Source organism: Scatophagus argus, chromosome 21 (genome assembly GCF_020382885.2).
Source record: "Scatophagus argus isolate fScaArg1 chromosome 21, fScaArg1.pri, whole genome shotgun sequence".
Taxonomy (NCBI): Eukaryota; Metazoa; Chordata; class Actinopteri; family Scatophagidae; genus Scatophagus; species Scatophagus argus.
Genome location: NC_058513.1, coordinates 14,532,305 through 14,555,577, shown reverse-complemented (window position 1 = coordinate 14,555,577; position 23,273 = coordinate 14,532,305). Strand labels below are relative to the sequence as shown.

Below are 23,273 nucleotides of genomic sequence, written 5' to 3'. Positions count from 1 at the left end.
GGAAATATTTCACAGGCCGTCGCTGCCATCCCTACATCCCTGAGAAATGTGGCTGTTCAACAAAAACCAAAGAGGCTGCATATTTTGGATTAATCTTATTTTGTTTTGTGCCGTGTACTTCTACAAAAACAAATTAAAGTGACAGAGATTAAAGACGAGGGGTGCGCACATTTTAACAGGTCAGCGTCTATTGTTTTTTTTGTTTTTGTTTTTTTTTTTTAATATGTGGCTTAAAGTGGATTCAGTGGGTGAATCATTTGGAGGGTGCACTTTGTACCCCACCATCATCAAATTAAATTCTGCCCCCTTTACACCCCCCCAACACACACACACACACACACACACACACCCATCATGGACACCACTCCCATAGTATATTTAGACCTCTCGTTCACACTGCAACACACGTTCTGCAATCCCATAATCCCACTCCAGATTGAGAACACCTTTAAAATACAATGTCATTATGATTAGGGATTATGATCAAATTATGACAGAGTGACAGATTAGACAGGAGTTTGTGTGTGTGTGTGTGTTTGGTGGTGGTGGTGGGGGGGGGGGGGGTTGAATAGCTGAAAAAAAATAGGGGTTGTGCTTCGTCTGCCCCCATTAAAGTGGACCAGGCTGATATACAACTAACTACCTTATTCAGCAGTAAAGCCGTTTGCACTTCTTACCTTTTGCTTCGAGCCAACAGAAGCAGAAAATGGTCGATTTCCTGCTGTTTAAAAGGTTCATGATTTGTAGATACAAAGCACTGATCATAAATAAGTAAAATAAATACTCGACCACAGCCTGCATGCACCATTTATATTTAGTAGACATTAGGTTAAATTTTTGTGTACGTGACACATTTTCATGGCCTGACAATCAAGACTGAACCATCGTTTTAATTCATTTCATTCATTCTATTTGAACTGATCTGGTGATGTGAGCACCAATTAGTAATTAATATACTACATACTGGCAGACTGAATATGCTAGTGTTAGTAACATTACACATGCAAGCACATCATACTACATATGTACTTACCAGAATTTGTCTTGTCTAGTTTATCTTTAGAACAAACTTTTTACATGCTTATTTTTTCCTATTATTGCTATTATTTGAACATTTCTTTTTTATAAATTTGCATTTTTAAGATTTTATGATTTAAGATGAACTGTGGAGGTTTGGAGGACTTGTCTAAAGTATCTTGCCAAAAGACACTTCCATAATATGCCCCTTAAAAGAATTTTAACTCAGAGGAGAAACACCGAGAGAAAACGAGTGAGTGTGTGCATGATTCAAGTTAAAATGGAGTCAGCTTTGTGACACCAGAACACGAGTTAATCCCAAAGATGGCTGGTTAACCCACTCGTCTTGCTTCATGACACAGGCCTCTGCGTGGAGAATGTGGCCAAAATATCAGCAGACATCGACAGCCTACACAGGGCCATACAGACGTTACACAAACACAATCTTGCTTATTGCTTAACTCACTGGAACCAACTTCCCCAATCTATTAGATCTGCTGATTCTGAGGACTGTTTTCAGGAACTTTTAAAAACCTGCCTCTACAGATAAGCTTTTTTTAAAAAAATATATTACAGAACTTTATAAAACAGTGTCTGACTCCTTTCAATTGTACATTATTTTATTGTAATGTATTATTATTATTCAATGTGTTTTCATGTGAATTGCACTTCATGCTAAGGTAGTGTGGCCGAGTGGTCTAAGGCGCTGGATTAAGGCTCCAGTCTCTTTGGGGGCGTGGGTTCGAATCCCACCGCTGCCAATACCTTTTATGGCCATTAGAGCGTGGTGCTAATAATGCCAAGGTCACGGGTTTGATCCCCATACGGGTCAAATTGCTCGGGGGCAGCCGTGGCCTACAGGTGTGAGAAGCTGCCTGTGACTGGAGGGTTGCGGGTTCGATTCCCCCTGAACTGACAATAAAAACTTGGGTGTGGTAGAGTTATAAATCAATATCCCCAATAGTCAGCTGATGTGTCCTCCCCGGGCACCTTACAATGGCGGCTTGCTGCTCCTGTGTTTCACACGTGTATGTTCAATCAATCATGGGTTAAATGCAGAGAATTTAAGTCCTGCTTGAGACAGATGACTGTTATTACCACCCGTTATGTTTCTGCATAATTGTTACTACTACTATCAAAATCATTATTATTTATACTGTCATTGTCATTCCAATTCTCTGTTGTTATCACTGTCGTTATGCATTATGAGAGCACCTGTAAGCACTCTCTTGCCCTCTCGCTCTCATAGTCCAACGGGTCAAGGCAGATGGCCACCCACACTGAGTCGGGTTCTGCTCCGAGGTTTGTGCCTTCTAAAAGGAAGTTTTTCCTTGTCAGTGTCGCCAAGTGTTTGCTCATGGCTCTCTCTAAAAATCAGTATCAAGAGTTTGGTCTAGACCTGCTCTAATTGGAAAGTGTCATGAGAGAACTTTTGTTGTGAATTGGCGCTATATAAAAAAATTGAATTTTATTGCAATATATCATCTTTCTATGTTCTTTGTGACAAGGGCCATAAAGATTTACTTATTTATTAAAATACGCAGCCAGCACTGGATCCTTGGCAGGTATTTTATTTCATATATAGACGCTTTCTGTAATCAAATGTGAGTGCAATCAAACAACAGCAATACAAACATTACCAATGCAGTCTGAGAACCAGGAACAGGGTTAAAACAGGGAGTTCACTCACTCTACATAGCGAGCAGCTAGTAACCTCATGGACAACATTTAAAAAAAAAAAAAAAAAAAAATTCCCGCTGTCTGGACAGTCCGCCGTCATGTGTACTTCCAACCGCAATGGTGTGGAGGGAGGTGGGGTTTGGCCCACCACCCTCCAGGAAGTCCAACCAGTGACACAACAGACCAACCATCCACCCACCGCCATCACTCCACCTCCATGAGTCCCAACTTGCACTCGGCTCTTCAGTGAACTAAATAACCTCCCATTTCCCCCATCATGATTATCGTCGTCATCATCCTATCAGAATCTAAAAAAAATAAAAATAAAAAAAAAATATCCAAATCATTTCCACTTCTCACACGGCAGGAGCCAACCAGAGGTCCTCGGGATTCAGTCAGTCTCAACCAACGGGTGTCCATCCAGGTTGACTAGAAAACCACACATCTGTACATGTTGAACCAAAGTCCTCATGCAGTGCCCTGCGAAAGTGGCACATCACATACGTGCACACAGGTGGAAGTGGGGGTGGGGGGGGGGGCTGGGGTGTTTATGGTTTTGGTGTGTTTGTGTGTATTACAGAAAATATGTGTGTGTTTTGTAAGAGGGGAGAAGCAAAGGTGTTAGGCAATAATCAGACCCAGGAACACACACACACACACACACAAAAAAAAAGTCCAGGAGAAGAAGAATTACATACAAAGTCTTTATCCATCGTCTGTCTTCTCTTGGCTCTCCTCCAAATACTCTCACACACAAACTCTCTTGCATACACACACAGACACACTATAGGTCCTCATGTCATTGTGAAGTCAGGTGTTCAATGTCAACATTCAAGAAAAGAAAAAAAAAAACACTTCAATGGTAAAAATCATCTCTACCATCACAATGCTTCAGTTCATAAAATCTTGACATTTCTGAAAAGTGATTTAGTTTTCCTCCAGGTTTAAAGCAGTATGCGTGTGTGTAGTTGTCGTCGTCGTCGTCTTTGTCCCACTGCTGCAAACACACACACGCACGCACGCACGCACAACCAACATACGCACACTCACGCACTCCAACACACACCACATGTCCTCTTTTAGTGGAGAAAGACATGGCGCAATGGAGAGACACTCCTCCTTTGGGCAGATGCACCGATAACCAGGAGGAGACGGAGGTCATTGCCACGGCTACCAGGGGTCTTCAAGCTCACCGGCGCTCTGCGTAAACAGGGGAGAGAGAGAGAGACGGGAGAGAGGTGTGTGTTAGCTTTTTGTTGCTGCATCTTTCACCGAACACAGAAGTTAAGTTACTGCCCCCGATGCCTTAAAGAAAGTCAAAGTTTGAACCTCACGGCCCTCTTATCTCTTCCAAATGAATGGACGGTGGTGAAAGACAGTGAGATTCACCTGCCCGGCCTGTAAGCTGACGCAACCAGAACTCAGACCTCTGATGACTCACCTTGCGGAGAATCACGAGGCCCACTGTCAGACTGAAAAACGGGGCAGAAATGGAGAGAATGGAGTCCCTACAGTCTACGCAGCTCCCCTCCGCTTGTCACCGCCAGCTCATGCAATGCAGCGCGGCAGGCGTGTATTTTGAGCTTTCAAACCCGAGAGCTGCTATTGTTTTAGAGGAGACGACAGATTAAAACGTCTTTAAGCAGCCGAGATGAAATTTTGAGACAAGGCCAGAGCTAAAAGCTGACAGCCTCCCCCTTACAAAGAGGGTAAGGACTTATTTTCTGCTTGAGCTGATCTCAAAAAGCCCTCACAGCCAACACATATACAACACATTGAACACAGGATACGGCTCTGCATCGAATGCCACCACATTACCTTGGGTTCTGTCAGGGATTATAATTACTTTCCTGACATACAACCCATTTTGAATGTTACTTTTTTTTCTGCGTTAGACAAAAAAAAACAAGAAACACAGCTGTACAGTCAGATTACAGTGGGAGATACTCATACACTTGACACAAATCATAGCATTATACCTCAAATCATTTTTATTTGTTCATTTGCCATTTGTACTGTGCGGGACCGATTTAGCCCGACGTAATCTCATACAAATACAACTCATACATACACAAACACACATACATACATACACACACACACACAGTGTTTAGCATAACCTCCCCTCTGATAGTTAAGTGCTTTATATTGAAGAAGATAAGTGCAATGCATGCATTACCAGAATCACTGGGTACTGGGAATTATACAGACTTACAATAACCTCGCTCTACCTGCTTTTAAAGAAGAATAATAATAACTGCAGGTTCAGTCTGTCCGAATCAAACTCACATAATGAGGTAAGAGTTTCAGACTGAGCCGTTTTGAACACACCGTCATAACCTCTGAATAATTAAATATTCTGTCAATTTTTAAAAAGTGAGACATATTCTGCCAAAGTTAATACCATATTCAAATAGTTTAATGGCTACTGGATGGATTGATATTTTTTGAGGGAACATTTGTGATACCAATCCTCCATCTTGCGCCATCATCAGGTTGTAAACTGCTTATTGAGCACTTGACAAAAAACGCTTAAAACTAATGACATAATGACACCTGCGAGCCACAGCCATCTTTCACATGAAAGAAAACATATCATGCTAGCATGTTAACGTAATAAACATTGTGATATTAACGAACTAACATTATAAACACTTCACACTGAATGCACGCAAACAAGGATGCTTTGAGCTGAATGCTAATGATAGCATGTTACCAACAATGAAATTAGCATTCAGCTCAAAACAGCTAACGTTATCATGCTAACATGTCTCAATGGCATTTGAAGTCCAATAGCTGTTAACACGCATGAAGGTATTTCAACACACAATCATCAGCAAGTTAATAAACCAACAGTAACTCTGTTTGGGATGCCCTCCTGAATGGTTCCACAGAAAAGCCAGGGAAGCAGCTGGACACTGCACATTAACATCCATACACTGGCCAGGCTAAGCAGTTCCTTTTCTCATATAAAGCCAAAACATACCGTTTAAATAACCCTCTTCTGATAAAAGCAAAAATCTCACCCACAAGTGACACAAGCTTTAGTTGAAAACAGTATTTTTGATTTCACAAGAGAAAAGGCTATCTGGTTGTTTTGGCAAATGTTCGTATTGTTAATCGCCACTACGCAATTAAACCCATTGAACTACAGCGCACAGCCACCTCCCTGAGCTTTGCTATGGCACCACCCACGGTGGTCCTCCATGCGGTTGATGAGATAGCCCTGATAGTCCAGGCTATGTCAACAGCAGCTGTGATTTGAGATGCTAATGGCAGTTTACGGCTAACACTGACAGACAAAAGTTGAGCCATGTCAAACACTGTAGTGCAATGCAGAACAAAATACTGCAGGTCTAAGAAGAAATAGGAAAACACTTTTACTTGTGGTTCTTCTATGACCTCTTTGTCTGGTGACCCAATTTCCCCCCCTAGTGAAGGTTTAATTTTTGTTTTCCGGAATGTAATGAGCATTACAGGGTCACTACTGTGATTACTACTATAGATTTCTAGTCTCTCTTAATTTTCTGGCCCTTTTGGTCACCTGGTTCCAGTGTGCTGACACTGTGTAATGACACATTTACAACCACCTTAATAACAACAACCAAGAACAACTTTTAATCTCTTTGTGGGTGACCTATGCAGTGTGCTAACAAACGTGTTGGTGTGGCATTTAGGTATATATGGTGAGGTAATGATTTTAATGAAATGATGCTCATACTATAAATATCACCCACCCACTCGCCTCTGTGTTAAACTGCCCAGTTTGTCAGTACCCAGAACACTTTGAACAACCCAGCATCACTAAAAACATGCTGATAAATGGGATAACAGTGCAGTATCACCCACTGCCAAAAAAACACAAACTTCAGTAGTGATGGTTGATCTCTTGCCCATGCAGACACACTCTCACACTCACTCACACACACATACGCAAAACAGTATGTTCTGAGTCTGTAGAAGGAGTTGGCTTGGAGATGGTGCAGTGTGTTGAACACACATGCAGTTCAGAGAGTCTCCTCTCCTCCTCGTTGTCAGTTCATCCACTGTAAGCAGGAGTGGGGTTAAGCTGGGAGGGTGAGGCTGGGGAGGGAGGGTATCAGCCAGAAGCCAAAAGTAATAAATGGAGGTTAATTTTTACTTCACCAGCCACTTTTGCATGTAATAGTAATTTGTCATTGATTATTTTCTATTGTAAACTTCAGTCTGTGTGATCAAGCTGTAAAAGAGGCTGGCAAGGTCAGAGGACAGGGCAGAGACACACACAAAAAAAGTCCTCATTAGATGGAAGAAATATATGTATATATATGTGGCCTCGGAGTCAGAACTTGAATAGACAGATGGGCCAATTTTACTTTCTTTATTAAAATATCCACGAATAGCAATGGCAGACTACTGACAGAAAAGTGGCCAATGTGTCCAATCAAGTTCTGTGATAGAAACAGGAGGTCATAGCACATCTAACTACAGCTCTGGGGTTGAGTGGGTGGGGTTGGTTATGCAGGCGGGTGCTCATTCAGAGGAGGGATCGGACCCAGGGGCAGGCGCATCTTGGCTGGCCTCCGGCTCTGCAGTGGCAGGTGAGGGCGGGGGTGAGGGGGGAGAGGGAGGGGAGGCGGGCTGTTCCTGTTGGTCGGTGTCGTAGGTCCTCGCGCCCTCCCCTGCTCCCTCGGTAGTGCTCTCCCCCCGCAGGTGGTAGGCAGCCAGGGACTCTTCCAGCACCGAGCGGTACTGCCCCCGGTGGTGCAGGCGGAACTGCCGCAGAGCCTCTAGCAGATGAGCCGCCGTGCTGCCACCTCCCTCCTCACTCTCCTCCTCTCCCCCCGCACAGGCCTGAGGTGACACGCTAGGGGTCAGACTCTGCAGGCATGCTCCATGGTCAAACACACACATACACACACACACACACATCTAACAAGCAGTGGCACAATACTCACACCACGGTCACACAAATATCTACCACACACTAGCGTGACGATGTCAGAGACATTCTTGCACCAGTCGAACAGGCCCATGCAAACGCTACCTCTGACCCTGTGACCAACAACCCTTTGTGATATTCGCTGTGTGGTGTAACAGAAGGGGGGGGGGGTTGGTCAGCACCCACACAGCCCAGAGAAAAAGAGCCTGCAAGTCAAGACTCCACTGACATTAATATGACAAATACCCTCGTGTGACCCACATACACACACACCTCCACCACCACATCCACCTTTCCAAGCTGTTTGTCATCAGGTTATTTTCAAAAGCATATCTTTACAAAAATGTTTGGACTGAGAATCTGAAACGTTGATTTGTCCAATGTCCCATCTGTTAACATGGAGCGGGAAGGAGGGTTTATAACCTGTACTGAATCCAGCCACCTGGGGCGACTGAGATGTTTGTCATTTTTGTGCTTTCATGTCATCAATACAGTCAGTGGTTTTAAATATGTTTGGAACGAATCTTTGAAATATTATGGTTAGCATATGCTACAGATTTCAGATGAAAGACTTTCATTAAACTCAGATGCTTCAGTACTATCATGCTTCAGTTTTTTTTAAAGAGGTTTTTTGAGGTTTTACTGCATGTTCTATTTCAATGATAATTGCAAAACTGAAACTGACCCCACAGACTTCAATGTTTTATACATGGATTACAATCTATTCTGTCAAGCCCTCCACCCTCTTTCACACTTAATTCTCTCTCTCACTCTCACACACATACAAAAGAGTGACCTTGCCTGGGCTGGTGTGTGTTTACAAGGTCATGTTGGGGGAGTGAAAGGTTGGAGAAAGGTGAAGCGTTCAGGCAGAGATCAACTCACCCCGTCCTCTTCTCTGTGAGGGTTCAGCCTGTTGTACACCGCCTCGATCACACTCCGTCTGTAAACACACAGACAGCCCACAGCCAACTGCTTAGAGAACTACTCCCTACTCAGTGCAAACAGTCCCTGTTAATTCTCTGTAAAAGTATATCGATTAACATTTTAATGGAACTATGAAAGCAGCCGAGTCAATACTCGAGCATCCGCTATTCAAGCCTAAAGAGACTACAGAGTCTCTTGATGAACATGCAAGTGTTATGTGCATGTTTGAACGCATGCACAGTGTGTATGCAACTGTGTGTGTTAACAGGCCTGGGTCAATGCAACCATAATTTTTATTATCCATATATCAGCCGGTTCTTTTCTTGTGTAATCATCTATAACACATTAGAAAACTGTCCAAAAAAAAGCAACTTTGTAAGGTGACATCTTCAGATTGCCTTTTGGATTGAGGACAGCGAACTTATCTGATCCCTGTGAACTTAAACTTAAAGAAGTAAACAGTGGAGCTATTTGGAGGGAAAAAAAATTGAAACAACAATTCTCCAAATGTGAGAATTTGCTTCCTTTTCTTGCTCATTTCTTGCTGTTTTCTGCCATATCTGATATTAAACCAAATATCTTTGAGTTTTGAATTTCAGAGTGTTGGTTAAATAAAATTTTAATTTGTCACCTTGGGCCGTGGAAAGTTACAGCTGTCTCAGCTATTGACTTGTGAGGTTACAGCTCAAATGTCACCACATTAAATTAAGACTTCTGCATATATTATGATATCCTGTTGGTAAATTAGACACAAAAAATAAAGTATGTGGATACTTCAGTCTAATAATTTTTTACAGCGTGTATAAAATGCAGCTAAATGTTGTTCCAGATGCAGTATTTACTTGCTGGCCAGGCCTCCTCCAGGTGGAAGGTTAGGGATGTTCTCTGTGGCAATGCTCCTCAGGACAGATACCAGGTCCATGACTCCACCCTCCTCACAGTTTCCCAGTAACTCTACACACAAACACAAAGACAACACGTTTGTGAGGGGATATGTTGTACACTGAGGAAAGGGTACAGCACATTATGCACCAATAATTAAACCTCTGCTAAAGCTAAAAACAAATCACTCATAGTAGCAAAAATATCAGATTCGCCACATACCAGATGCTTACTATCTGCAGCACCACTGTGCAGCAGGCTGAGCTCAAATATTTGTACTACCTAAAGAATGTTTATTTTGTCCTGGTTATGTCCACAGAAACTGAGCACAATATGTGGCCACTTGTTTCACAAGACATTTTTAAAAACAGCTGGACCCAAAGAACAGTGTAGGCATTTAAATACTTCTGAACAGTTAAATGTCTATATAATCTACCTTAACTTTTAAATACGGCACATCAGCCAGTCATCGTTAGAATGTTTGGAGCACTGAAACTAATCAAAAACTAACTAATAGTCAACTATCAAGATTAAAGCATTTTTAAAACCCTAATTGTACATTAATGTAAGTATCTGCTAAGATTATAGTTGTGAAAGTGCGTGTGCATATGTGTGTATATGCTGACCCTCAACACGGGTCTCCAGGTATTTATCCAATTCCTCTTCTTTCTTCACAGCCTCCTCTGAGATCTTGGGAGCTCCAGGGAAACACACCAACACCACACTCATGTTGTCCCTGCTCCCCTGCAGGGATGAGGAAAGGCAGAGACAAAACCAAATTAATAAGAAATATAAAAGCATCAACATGATACTGGCAACGTTTTGCTTAACTGATCCTAAATATCATTGGGCAGCTATGTGGACACAATTTTCCTTCTCGTTTAAAATAAATTCAGGGCTTTCGCTGACAATATAAGTCAGAGTTTATAACAAAAGTTTCAGCATGAGACAAAAAAATAACACTGACTACAAGCACTGAGGGGTTGACTTGCCACAGAAAAATACAGGTAACATTAGCATGATCTTCAGTTCCTGTAGCTGCTGTAATGATTGACAGTAGCTCACAACAACATAATTTAGTAATTATAGCCTGACTGTTAGGGAGACTGATGCATGAGTTTGCTTTTTTTTTTTAAATCTGCTAATTGTTGTATCTGCTGATATTTATTTAACACAAACCACAAATAAGCATTTCTCTAAGGTTTTTTTTTTTCACAACATCAACCAAGAAATACACAGAGCAGGACATTTTACAGTGAGAAAATAAACTAAATAAAAGATAAAAATAAATAACATAAAATTAAAATGAGTTTCAAAACACATCTTTATATTATCTTATCAAATGTTTTATGAGAAAGGACACACAACAATGAATTTTAGCACACACCAAAACCTTTGACTGTTTACAAGAAACCATCATGGTAAACGCTGTTTTTTCTGCTTTGCTAGGATTGAAAAGAAGGACGATTTGGAGACAAGCAGCAGACAAAATAACAGCTTTTCTTCAGACCAGAAAAATGCCGTAAAGCTTACCTGGCTGTAATGAGCTGTTTTTGACAAGTTGCTAACTAACAGTCACTTTGCATTTGATTAATAGACCAGTTACTTTTGTAATTCATAGATTCCTTGCTCAGCTAAACTTCCGACAGCAGTCAACAATTTTCATGACATTGTCCCAATGGCACAAAGTGCAAAGTAAACAGTCCTAGATCTTTAATCTTTAATTCACCATCATTCAAGATGAAGAAAATCACCAAATCCTTACAAGAAAAACTAGAAAAGACAAATATTTGGCACATGTGCTAAAAAGGTAATTAATGATTATCAAATGTTTGCCCACTAATTCTCTGTTCCTCAATTGTAAAACTCTAAAATTTTAATGGAATCAAATCACTTTCTGTATAGAATAGCACAACCTCTGGCTGGAGGCCGTGGCCTGAACACTGGACAGCATATTAAGGGGTATTTATAGGACACACAGTTAGAGTCGAGAACGAGCTCTGGCTTTAAACTAATAGATAGTCACCTTGTCATTACCTTGTAAAAGTCAATGTGGCAAGAGCAACTTTCTGTGGGTGTACAGTGTCACATACATCACAAAAGGCAGTGGCAGCAGAGGAGATTCATGACAGCGTATGGCTGATATTTGAGATAACCCACCCAGTAAGGTAAAAATAACTGGGCTGCTGTGCACTTGGAGGTTTTTGGAGTACTAAACAAATATAATAAGTAGCCTGTTTCACAATGCCTGTCCAAGTCCAAAACAGGGAGAATTAAAAACAGTGAGCAGCAGTTAGCAGGACTTTCAAAGATGAAGCAAAGTGACAGAAAATGTCTGCAAAGTGCGGGGGCAAAGTGAGGTCCGGAAGCTCCTGACACCCCAAGAAGAAAACCACCACATGACAGGGATGGTAAATTATTGTTATTGTTATTATTGCCATGTTAGGCAGGCAAGCGCTGTCCATGTAAAATGTCACACTAGACATTAGTGCCGTTGTGTTACACATCCTGCATGCTTTGTATGCGTTCTAAAATCAAAAATTGCAGCTGCATTACACCACCACTGTTTCACTGTTCAGTGTAAATAAAAAAAACAGTTCTTGAAAATTTGATATTTCTCAATTCTGAAAATGAGGATAGATCCTCAATACCACTCATTTTATCAATAAATTAGTCAAAGCAAATGAGAATGTGATAAGTAGAGATTTAAATCAGTTTCGCCTGGATAAAAACTTGAATGATTCCTCTCACAGCAGTCTGTGCCATAAACCACATTGGATTTTGACTACTATTTAATTTTGAAGGTAAATTATGAATTTAAATTAAAGCCATGTTCTGTGCCTATAAAATCAGAGACAAAATGAAAAGCAGGTAACTAAGAGGACTTTCTTCTCTCACACGTGAGAAACAAAAGCTTACCTTATGCAGACAGGTGTCGACCACTGAGTTACAGACCTTCTCCAAGTCATCACACACCTGGAGTCGCGAGCGGACAAAGTCACAAAGCTCCTCGTTGGACATGACATCCCAGATTCCATCACATGCCAGCACCACAAACTCGTCACCTTCGGCTGCCCGCTCCAACACACACACCTCGGGCTCGGGGCTCACCAGCTGCTCCGTGGGGCCCTTACCATCCACACATTTGTAGTCATAGTCCCCCAGGGCCCGGGACACAGCCAGGGAGCCATTTACCCTCTGGATCATGACTGAGCCGCCAGCGTTCTGGATGCGCTCCTTTTCACGGGGGTTGCAGGGCTTGTGGTCCTGGGTAGAGAAGCCCACCTTGCTGTCTCGACTCAGCACGGCCCGCGAGTCGCCGCAGTTAATGAAGTAGAGGTGGGTTGGGCTGAGCAACACGCACACGGCTGTTGATCCACTGCGATCCAGGCCCTGCCGCAGGTCGGAGAAGCTGCGCATGTACTCGTCAATGTTCAGGAAGCCCGAGCGGATGCCATCTTTCACTCCCTCCACGGAGCTAGGCCCTGAACTGAAGTCTGCCCCTCCTGATAAGATGTGCTCCAGCAAGTGGCCGGAGCAGTAGTTGGCCACCCGGGAGCCTGCATGGCCATCGTAGACAGCAAAGAAGGACCAGTCAGCGAGTCCATGGGGTAAGCCCACCACAGCTGTGTGGGCGTCCTCCATCTCCACCCGCCAGCCCTGCATGGAGCTCAGGCCATAGCGCAGTCCATTACCCTCACCATGGGCACTATGCTTCTCCGTCTTCGGCTTGTCCAGGAATGCACCCATTGCTGCCTACAGCTGCAGATTGTTCAAGAAGAGAGAATAAACGTGGAAAAAGAAACATTAACACCATCAGCAGCAAGGACAAAGAAGATAATGTACCCCTCCCCAAGACAGCTGCTTTTATCCTAATGCACTACTGGACCATAAATATCCTGCATCCAGTTAGAGTTGGAATTAGAAATGGATCAATAAATCTGTCAGTCAAGTCAGAAACAGGATTACCATTGCATAGTTAGACCACCTACAAGCACTGACAAGATGATTTTCCACTTTAAAATGTCCACTTAGTTTGTAAGTTGGTCGCAATTCTTTATTTAAGTATGAATTCAGGAGGAAAGGAAACATTATTGTAATACCGCTGATGACTTTGTATTTTTATGATTTACATAAATTGAATTAACAAATATTGAATGTAACCATCTTTTTTTCAGCTATGTTCACGTTTCTTATTTAAAAAAATTGTTGTCCATCACAACTCACTGCACAAGTCATTTTTCAAACAAAATTTTAACTTAAAACATTACACATGTGGGTGAAGCAAAACATTTCTCAGGTCTACAAAAGATCACATAATATTCTATTGTCTATAAGAGTATCTTTGGTACTATAAATCCCTGTGTAAATCACCAGTCTTTGGTGTTAGAAGTTCAGTAGGCTGCTTCATACTGTGATTACAGAGTGCTTTTAATTACTCAAAGGATGGTGAGAGCCAGAGATCCTGACAACAAGACAAAGATAGCAGAGGAGGAACCACAGAGTTGAGGATTACACTGCAGCTGCAAAGCTTCTTTGAGCACACAGAGCCTCTTACACACAGAACACAAGCTAACTAATACTATTAGTTAACTTGTTGGCAGAATATAGTGTGTGACATTGCTGAATCAGTAGTGCCTGAAATGCTCTCCTGCCAAGAGAAGAAAGGGAATGAAATGACTTTGAGGGTTATTGGTCTTTCACTCTGCTTAAAGTTCTACCTAACGTCCATTCTGACCACCAAACATTCTCTCTGACCATGAACCTAAATCAAAGGCTGAATATGAATGTCGATGCAGTAAAGCAGGCAGACAAAGTCTTGGTTAAGGTAGTGGGCATTTTGAGTGTTTTGGTTTGGGTGGTCGTGAGACAATAAATTATGATCCAGGGAGTCTATGAGTATTTACACTATGGGTAACTTATTCACGAGGCTTATCAGACAGGACCAAAACACTCCACAGGATATTATGAGGGGAGCACTGGCGAACATGGTGTCTTGCTGGATGACACTGCTTTCTAAAGTTGATCTGACTGCTGCTTTGGTCCCTTCCAGTCACAGGGATCATCCATAGAGGCATAAATTCAAGTTTGTTGTTGAGTGTAATTATTATGTATAAGTACAGTTATAAGTACACAAGACACAGCTTTCCGCAGGGCCTTGAATATGGAAATCCTAATAAAACACATAGAATAAGTTGTCTGTATCAGATCTGATCAGTATCTGCCCTAAAAAGGTTGACAGAACTGTAGATGCAATTGAGAACTCTGATTATTCTACCTGATTCTGCTATTAGGAATGAAGAGGCACTAAAACTTTCCAGAGTGACACTTCAACATTAAAAATGTTGTATTTTATTTGTCATGATGTCAGACATTTTTGTCTGTAATTTACAAGCAACTGTACCTGAAGACACTAGCAGCACCACCTGGTCTGCACAGTCTTCAAATGTTCAACCGCCTCATGTCATATCACTGGCATTTCTGACCTGCACTACACCGTCCCATCATACAAATCAATTCTGATCTAAATGTCAGCAACTCCTGCATAGGGAGCTACTTACAGCATGTATTGCATGGTTGATGTAGCACTCATAAGATCTTGAAATCAATAAAAAGCGATAAAAATCGAAAGTGCCCTAAGCAAGTTTTATTTTCATCATACTGATTTCTCGCTAGGCATTACCTCCCACGAGTGCCCAAAAAAGGCTGGTACATGCAAGGAGTGACTACAGCGTGTTTCAGAGGAACGTGTATGTGCATGTGTGTGTGCGCGTTTGTCTGCGCTGCGCATGTGTGCAGTGTTATGGTCTATGTGCGAGAAAAAGAAGCTCTATAAATACACCAGGCCGGTTTAGATTTCATGTCCAGGGTGGGGCAGTGGGCCGACCCATTCACATTTCTATTGCTTTACTGCTTCATAATTGTATCAATAGAAATCCCTCTATCAAGCTCTCACCACCAGCTACCGTCATTCTGAAGTGGCCTAAATGTTAATGTATGGTAAGAGAGCATGTTCTCATATGTGTGTGAGAGAAAGAGAAATCTGTTATGTTCACCAGCAGTGATTCTCTCTAAAAATAAAACAAACACACCACGATTGCCTAGCAACCACCCACCCTGCAGGGCAAACATCCAGGCTACGCTTCATTCAGCGACATCCCCCTCTCTACGTCTCTCTCACTTGCTCTAAAAGAAACACACACACACTCAACCGCCTGGTAGAGAGAGGGAAGGGGAGTTGCATCATCCATCCATTAAAGCAGTCGCAGCAGCCAGACCCTGAAAGGAGACATGCAGACTGCAAGAACACATGCAGATACTATGAGATTTCTCTGGCGGCCAATGGTACAACAGACTGCTGGCAAAAACACACGCACACAGAAAATCCCAGAAAACATCTCCATTGAGACATCAGATTGAAATCAGGAACTCCAGCTAACCCCCTCAAAACTGCTGTCACCCATGCTGTAACCACAGGTCGAAACCAACACCCCCTCATGCTAAGACACACGTGTCTGCTGAAAACCACTGGCTATGAAGAGGAAGTGGAGGGTTGGGGATTACATAATGCTGCAGAGAGCCTGAGTACTGCTCTGAGAGCAAGCACACTCACACAAAACAATTAATGCTATCCTACAATGAACGTTGACGCAAAGCTTCCTATCCACGTGTACGTATCAATACATACAGGGTCCTAATAGACTGGGACTCGCCCTGTAGGTTCATGCCTGGATCTCCAAATGATGTGATAATTGGGGATACAACAGCTTGAAATGTCATTAACTTGATTTTGATTTGATTACAGTCTGATGACAGTATGTACAACATTTTTCAACAGAACACCTCACCTTTAAATAATATCACTGAAGACATTTTAAGTGTTGTTGGCTTGTTGTTACCTTTGTGAATAGCTGTTGCCTCAGCTGGGAGAACAACTGAGCCAATAAGAGCCCTTAATACCTGCTGACAAGGCAGGACAATCTATTATATCTTATAATCTACAAAAGAAAACCTCACTGATCTCTGGCTAGCTTGATACTACATACATTTCCTGTCTGAAATTCACCTCTTACAGTATCTAACCCAAAGTTTCCAATTTTTATGAAAGGATGCACTTCTGACTCGTGTAGTTTGAGGCTTTCTTTTACATCTTAAACTAGCAAGTCCTTGAGGTTTAGTTAGCCACTCCACACAGTCCACTCACATCCAGACTGGAGGTCGAACAGAAGTAGCTGTTAACGTTCTTTTGTCCGATAGCCTGTGCCTTGATCAATATCAGACCATTCTTTGGAATAACCTCCACATTCTCTCAGACTAAATTCAAACATCTCAGCTTCCACTCTCAGCACACAGTGTGGTTCAGATCCACTAAAGGCAGCTGCACTTCAGAGTGCAATACATAAATCAGACACCAGATTCATCTATAGCATCAGTGGGGCTGGATAAATCCATCACTAGTGACTGCTTAGGGCAAAACAGAGTCCTTCCTCTACATAAAATGGCTAATAATACAGTTATGTCAGATTGAATAATGGAGTGGTGACTAAATGGTCATTCAGTGTGTAAAAAAAAAAAGTAAAGTTCATGGACAAAACCATGGCTTATACCAAACATAGGAGTACTTTAACACGCAGGACAAACCCACCATATGGAGTGTGATAATTCACTATATTGTGCTGGTCCAACTAGAGATGTTTCCTAGTAAAACTTTGCGCTCATCTTGTTATGTTGATAGCAAAGAATGTTAAAAGTTCATCAAGTATCCATAAGTTTACATCCGTCTTACAGCTTTTACACTTTGCTTTTCTGATTGTTTCAGTCCATGCAATGGCATAAATGGCAAAAACCCCATCTCCATCTCTTTCCTCTGATCTGTCTGTGCTGTGGATGTATAAAGAGCTATAAAAAGTCTTTGTCTGTTTGACACGTACTTCGTCTGAATTCACAAATAATCTGGCAATGCAGCACCTTCCTGCAGAGTTTTGCAGAGGTGAGAGTGTGAGTATATGAGCTTTAGAACATAACTGCTTTGAAACAATCAGAAAAGAACAATTGATTCCTCTTATTAACTGTTTTGTTGTCCCTAAAACCACTCAACCTGGTCACTGACAGTCTAGCTCACCTGACCACCACTGCTGTCTCAAACTGAAAAGAGACACCCGACTTGGATCTGCTCCAAAATTTAATGGGTTCATTCTTGGAACATGCTACCCCCTTCCACCAAGTTTCATGAAAATCGAGCCATTAGTTTTTTGTAATGATAAACTAACAGACCAGACTGGGAATGTGACCTCCTTAATGGGGGTAAATGTGACATGACATGTGATATTTACCCTTATTTTCAATTGAGGAAAAACACCTGAATGCACCATTAACCTAGCCAAAAAAAAAAGAAGTGGACTGAGGGTTAATGGGGGAAGACAACGCTGGGTCATGTTTCACACGTGCATTTGGAGAAGCTTCTGGAAAGGGACGGCCTCACCAAACTGTTACTGACTCTCGAAATACGCACTTTGAGGCAGGAAAACCTGAGTTGGGACACAAGCCATATTGTGTAACTGGTTCCCTGTGTAACTGTAATGACTTCTAAAGCTACATCATCCAATTATCTCTCCTCAGACACCTGCAATTCATTATTTAAATCCGTCTTTTGATCTTAACCACTTTAACCTTTATTACACTTCAGCGCTGACTTTGCGCTGCCTTCCTTTTTATGCTTCTTTTATTACACTCAGAACAAATGTGCACAGATCCAACATGCAGTACTCTGACACACTTCATTCACCCTCCATTTCTTCATCTTCCCTTTCTGCACCAATCTGCTGCAGAGTGCTTCCAAGGTTGGCCATACAACTCTTGAATCATACCAGTCAATGGAAATCATTTGCTCTTAAACATTTTTTTCCCTTTCGAATGTCAATAAGATTTTCACTTTATGTCTGTGAGACGACAACAAATGCTCTACAACATAAAACTCATGGCTATAAAGTCCTTAATGACAAACACTCCACATGAGACACTTTATAAAGGGAGTGGCAATCAGGGCTGCACCCAATGATTATTTTCATTACTGATAATTTTACTGTTATTTTTTGGAAGGATTCCTAATCCATTTAGCCTATGAAGCAGTCTAAAATGCCCGTCCCAAAGTCATGGAGGTGGAGCAAGCATCTTAACATCTTGTTCTGTTGGACCAAAACATCAAAACTAAAAGACTGACAATTTAAAATGATACAAAACACATGAGCAGCAACAGGTCATGTATGAGAAACTGAAACTTAACTTTAGCCCAGTTGCCCCAACTTAAGCTGAAACAGAATTCTTGCTTGATTGACTAACTGTTGCCATTAATCAATTATAAAAAAAATTGCATGGTAACCTTCTGCCAATCGACGAATCAATTAATCATCTAATTGTTCTGGCACAAGAGGTGAAATCAAAGATCACCTTTCTTCAAAAGTGACTTACAAACTAAAACAAAGATTATGCAAATAATAATAATAATAAAGAAAAAAAGCCTGCCAAGTCTGTTAATAATCACAAATTATAAAAACTGATGCCTGTTTTGTGTGTAGCAGAGAGAAAAATATTGTGAGATTTTCCTGTCACATCACTCTTCACAACAGAACAGATCAACAAATGAACTGACTTACTTTAATAATCTAAGTAAGCAAAACATAAACTGATTTATTCCACCAAAAACTCTTCTCCTTACTGATCATTTTTGAACCAGCGCATATTCCTTCCTATTATGGAGGACCAATGTGCATTCCTATACTTTTTAAAGCACCTTGTGACGCCTACAGTTATCTCAGCACAGCCAAGGCCTTTAAGATCTCATCAAACTCTAAAATAAGCTTGTTGACAGTCTCAATCTCCCACTGACAGTGTTTCATCTGCTCCTCAGTCTTTACACAGTGACTGCTGACTCAGATAAGATAATCAGCTATTGAACTCCTCCTGTATCTGGCGCGCACAGCACCAGCTGAACAACCAAGTGCTGTCTTGTACTGGTTACCTGCGCATCTTATTGCAGTCTGATACACTGGAGAAGGTGAGTAGGGTGGCTGCCAGCTGAACTGTGGCTGTTTTAACATGTCAAGAGCTTTGTTTTCAACCTAAGATCCTAACCAAACCTTTTGTAACAGAAGTTGGAGAAGTGCTCTTTGTATTGCTGGTGGGGTGTCTGCTCATTAATAAGGAAAGAACTTGTCAAGATTCAAACTGGTATTAAGCCCTGACTGCATGCAAACTTTTAGAAATTCTTACTGCAACACTGGCCTAACAAAAACAAAAAGATAATTTTTGTTTATCACAGTTTCATAAAACAGCCTTTAAGGTATGGCTGATCACATGAGCTTCTCTAGGCACCAGCATATCTAAAGCAACGACACGAATTATTAACTCAGCTCATGTTTATTTTATCGTCGAGGCAAACCCTGTACATTTTAAAACAGCTGCTCTGTGCAGACCCATTCTCCCTAATAAAGCCTTGAATATATACAAAATATACAAAGTAACACAAAGAAATAAACATACTGGTACATAGCAGCTTACTTTGCTGCACCATGAATCAACTGAGGTATGAAGCACAAACTCAGACTTGTCCAGCTGCCGTTGTACTTGACCAGCTAACAACCAAAACAATAAATGTAGTTATATAACAACCGTCGCTTGTTTATACATGTTTGATTCGAGTTTGAACAATTTCTTATCATAGTTAGGGAAATAAAATGACCTCAGCAAGAGATTGCAATAAAATTTACGTTGATAATGATGATAAGCTTGGGACATTTTCACTCTATACAGATAGATCCCCAATTTATACTTATGTTTTACACAGCATCCCAACTTTTTTAGTAACAGTCTACCACACAGCAGAATTCAACATGACAACCACCATTAAGGGTTCAGCCACACATGTATGAAATGAACACAGGTGAATAGTCAGCTCCTGTTCACTTCCACACTATGAGAATGAAGGAGTGGAAGAAAATTTGCTCCAAGTGACAAATCATATTCGCACGACTTTGCATGAAGTTCATGCAAAGTTAAACTGAACTCTGACCATTGAAATGGTATCCTCCAACCAATAAAAAAAAGACATGTAGGTGTGGCTGACCTCTCAAATAGACAACAAACATCCAAACTGCTTTCTGTGCGCATCACGTTCAGAACTGGCAGGTGATGGCCATTCGCCTGCTTTTGCATATATCTGATTGTGTCTTAAGTCTGCAGTTTTTGGCTTGCATGTCAAAGAGCACGCCTGTTTCCTACTGCAAAGTACTGTATGCGCAAGCAGTTAAGAAAGTGAATGTAAATGTAGAAGTTCTCTGGGAAAGAAAAAAGTAATGACTGGAAGAAGCATAAGAAAATACAGTCAGTTTGTCTAACACCTGTTGAAGAAGCTGACCATAAACTTGCAGAAATGTGATGTCTTCAGTCACTTGGCTCACAATAACCTGCTGCCCCACTTAATACACACCCAGCATGTTTTACACAGCCATACTTCATGCTCAAGTGCTGAAAGTGAACATGTATTATGAACCTGAGGAAATAGTTGCCAAAAACGTAACATAACGTAAATGATATGGAACTGGTTTAGAAATCTCAAAAGGTACCATCCCAGTGACAACACTGTTATTTTAACAAGTTACAAGGTAAGATAACTTTTATTGTTTTGTAAAAGCAGATACAGCATGTTTGGAAAGTTAAATGTTTACATTTAGATGTAATTCAATATAGTCTTTTATTAAAATCACACATTTTAAACCAAGTCATACTGACACAGATAAATGTTATTCTATTTTTCATGTTAATTAACAAATGAATCATCTGGTTTCTTTGGATTTAGTCATGATCAGGACACAGTTTCACAATGGCAGCATTATCAAATTATATATTGTGATATAAACTGATTTAATCAATATGGAAAATGCCATTTTTGCCATATCGCCTAGCCCTGATTCATTGAGTTCAGTTATTTTAACAGTTCTGCACCACAATACCTAACTTACTATCAACATGACGTGTATCATAACAAAGCATATGAGTAAATATTACATGTTTTAGGTAAATAGTGAGCAGTAGACAATCGGTTAAGTGTTGGGAGGAGCAGTGCTGTTGCCGCAGTGAAACATGACCTGTTATAAACACCTAACCAGCTTGTGAGAGCCATTAAGTGTTATCTGCTTTGATTACATTTCATGTGTACTGACTGATTTCACGGGCTTCAACAAAGTTACTGGACGTAAAAACGGGGATATACGGTTATCATTACCCTCCCTAAGGTCACAGCATACACAACAGAAGGAGGCTACCGTAGCTGTTCAACTAGCACTGCGTGCATTTTTGTATGACACATACTGACAGTTAATTCTGGAAATTAATATCGCTAACAAGGTACTTATTTAAATTAGTAGGACCTAGGGTTGTTTGTGGCTGTGGGCTTGTTTGATATTAATATATCTTCAGAAACACTATTACAGATCCAAGCTAACATCACATAGCTAGCCACTGACACCTCTATGACAAAGTCCGCTAAGCTGTCACTAGCTAGTTACAGCTAGATCAGCTCGCTTGGGACCAGACTAAACACTGGAGACCAACGTGTCGATTGACTGTTAACATCAGTATTACTTTGTACTTGCTTCATTCAGGAATGGCTCTCCATCGCTGGCGGTAGCAAAGTTACTTTGAAACTTGAGTTGATGGATCGGGTTTAATTCTGGCGATGGTCCGTTTATACGCTAACGTTATTGCACAACACAACGTATACTGCATGAACCGACTGAATGCGTTTGGGAATGCGTTTCTGTGTTAAATACCAATCCTCTGACCACATGCTCCATTCCACTTAACAGTGGTCCCTCTACGGAAAGGCCTAGTTTGCTTGTGTGTTGATATGAGCTAACGTTAGCTGACTGGCTAATGTTATCTCAACAGTCGTTGGAGCCAACGCATTTCCCAAGCTTGTCAAACTCGAGTTACTGACGTTAGCGCACGTATTAGCATGCTACTTACGTTTTCCTGCTGCTGCGAATGTAGATCCAATCTTGATTATCTGCTAGGTTCTGCTTTTGTGTGAAGATATGTCGGTAACCTAGCTATCTACGAGCTAACGTTAGCTAGCTAGCTGTGTTATGTTTCCTTATTTGACAAAAATAATCGAGATTGGCCTCAGAAGAGCGGCGATAATTCCTTTCTCGGTGGTTCCCTGCTTGGACAGCGTTGATTTTTACGCATGTTTGACGCCAACTCTGTCTCTCACATTAAATGAAGACAATTCCGTTCGCTCCAAAACAAATATGGTCACTGAGAATTGGTTATATTATACAACACTGACAAATCTAGCACTTTCTTCAATTGAAAGGCCAGAGCTATCCTTCGACTTTGGGTGCTGAACAAGAGGAGGTGTTATTTTTGGCATATGCTCGGTGATTGGTTACAAGGTTCAGGAAAACGTCTGCTAATTGGTTGATTTCTCTGTCAATTAGCTCTGCCCCTGTCCAAAATTGCCTTTTCATTGGTCTATTACCTAAATTCTGTGACGCATAGGAGCTGTGGAATACACCCCGAACCTGTTTTGGCGTACACCGAAGCTAGTCTTGATAGGCGGAGTCAATCTTGAAATATAAACGTTTTATGTTGCAGCGTGAGTCGATTGACCGCAACCAGGCGACCAATACTCGAAATACATATGTAATAAAAGGTGGCACAGTTGAAATATGTTACTAACCATATCCTCTACATGTATTCATGTTTAGAAATTACCACACACATGGGCAAGAGTGTTCTGGAATAAATAACAAGCGCAACCTAATTCAAGTACAGTGGGAAAACAGAA

At 41.3% G+C, this 23,273-nt stretch overlaps 1 protein-coding gene and 1 non-coding gene across 3 annotated transcripts; one reads left to right on the top strand and one right to left on the bottom strand.

The window, feature by feature from the left end:
* Positions 1-1,696: 1,696 nt before the first annotated feature.
* On the top strand, positions 1,697-1,778 carry trnal-aag. The gene has a single exon. It is a non-coding gene; the product is annotated as a tRNA-Leu (tRNA).
* Positions 1,779-2,572: 794 nt separating this feature from the next.
* On the bottom strand, positions 2,573-22,849 carry ppm1bb (protein phosphatase, Mg2+/Mn2+ dependent, 1Bb). Of its 2 annotated transcripts, none has more exons than XM_046376905.1 (6): positions 22,451-22,846; positions 12,347-13,189; positions 10,054-10,171; positions 9,388-9,499; positions 8,504-8,561; positions 2,573-3,897 (listed from the first exon to the last, which is right to left on the bottom strand). In XM_046376905.1, the coding sequence occupies exons 2-6, from the start codon at positions 13,175-13,177 to the stop codon at positions 3,868-3,870; spliced, it is 1,149 nt and encodes a 382-aa protein (XP_046232861.1). In that variant the 5' UTR covers positions 13,178-13,189; positions 22,451-22,846; the 3' UTR covers positions 2,573-3,867. The 2 variants fall into 2 exon arrangements, with proteins under 2 accessions (XP_046232861.1, XP_046232860.1); XM_046376904.1 differs by lacking the exon at positions 2,573-3,897 and adding an exon at positions 4,666-7,530 and having other exon boundaries at positions 22,451-22,849.
* Between the last annotated feature and the right edge of the window lie 424 nt (positions 22,850-23,273).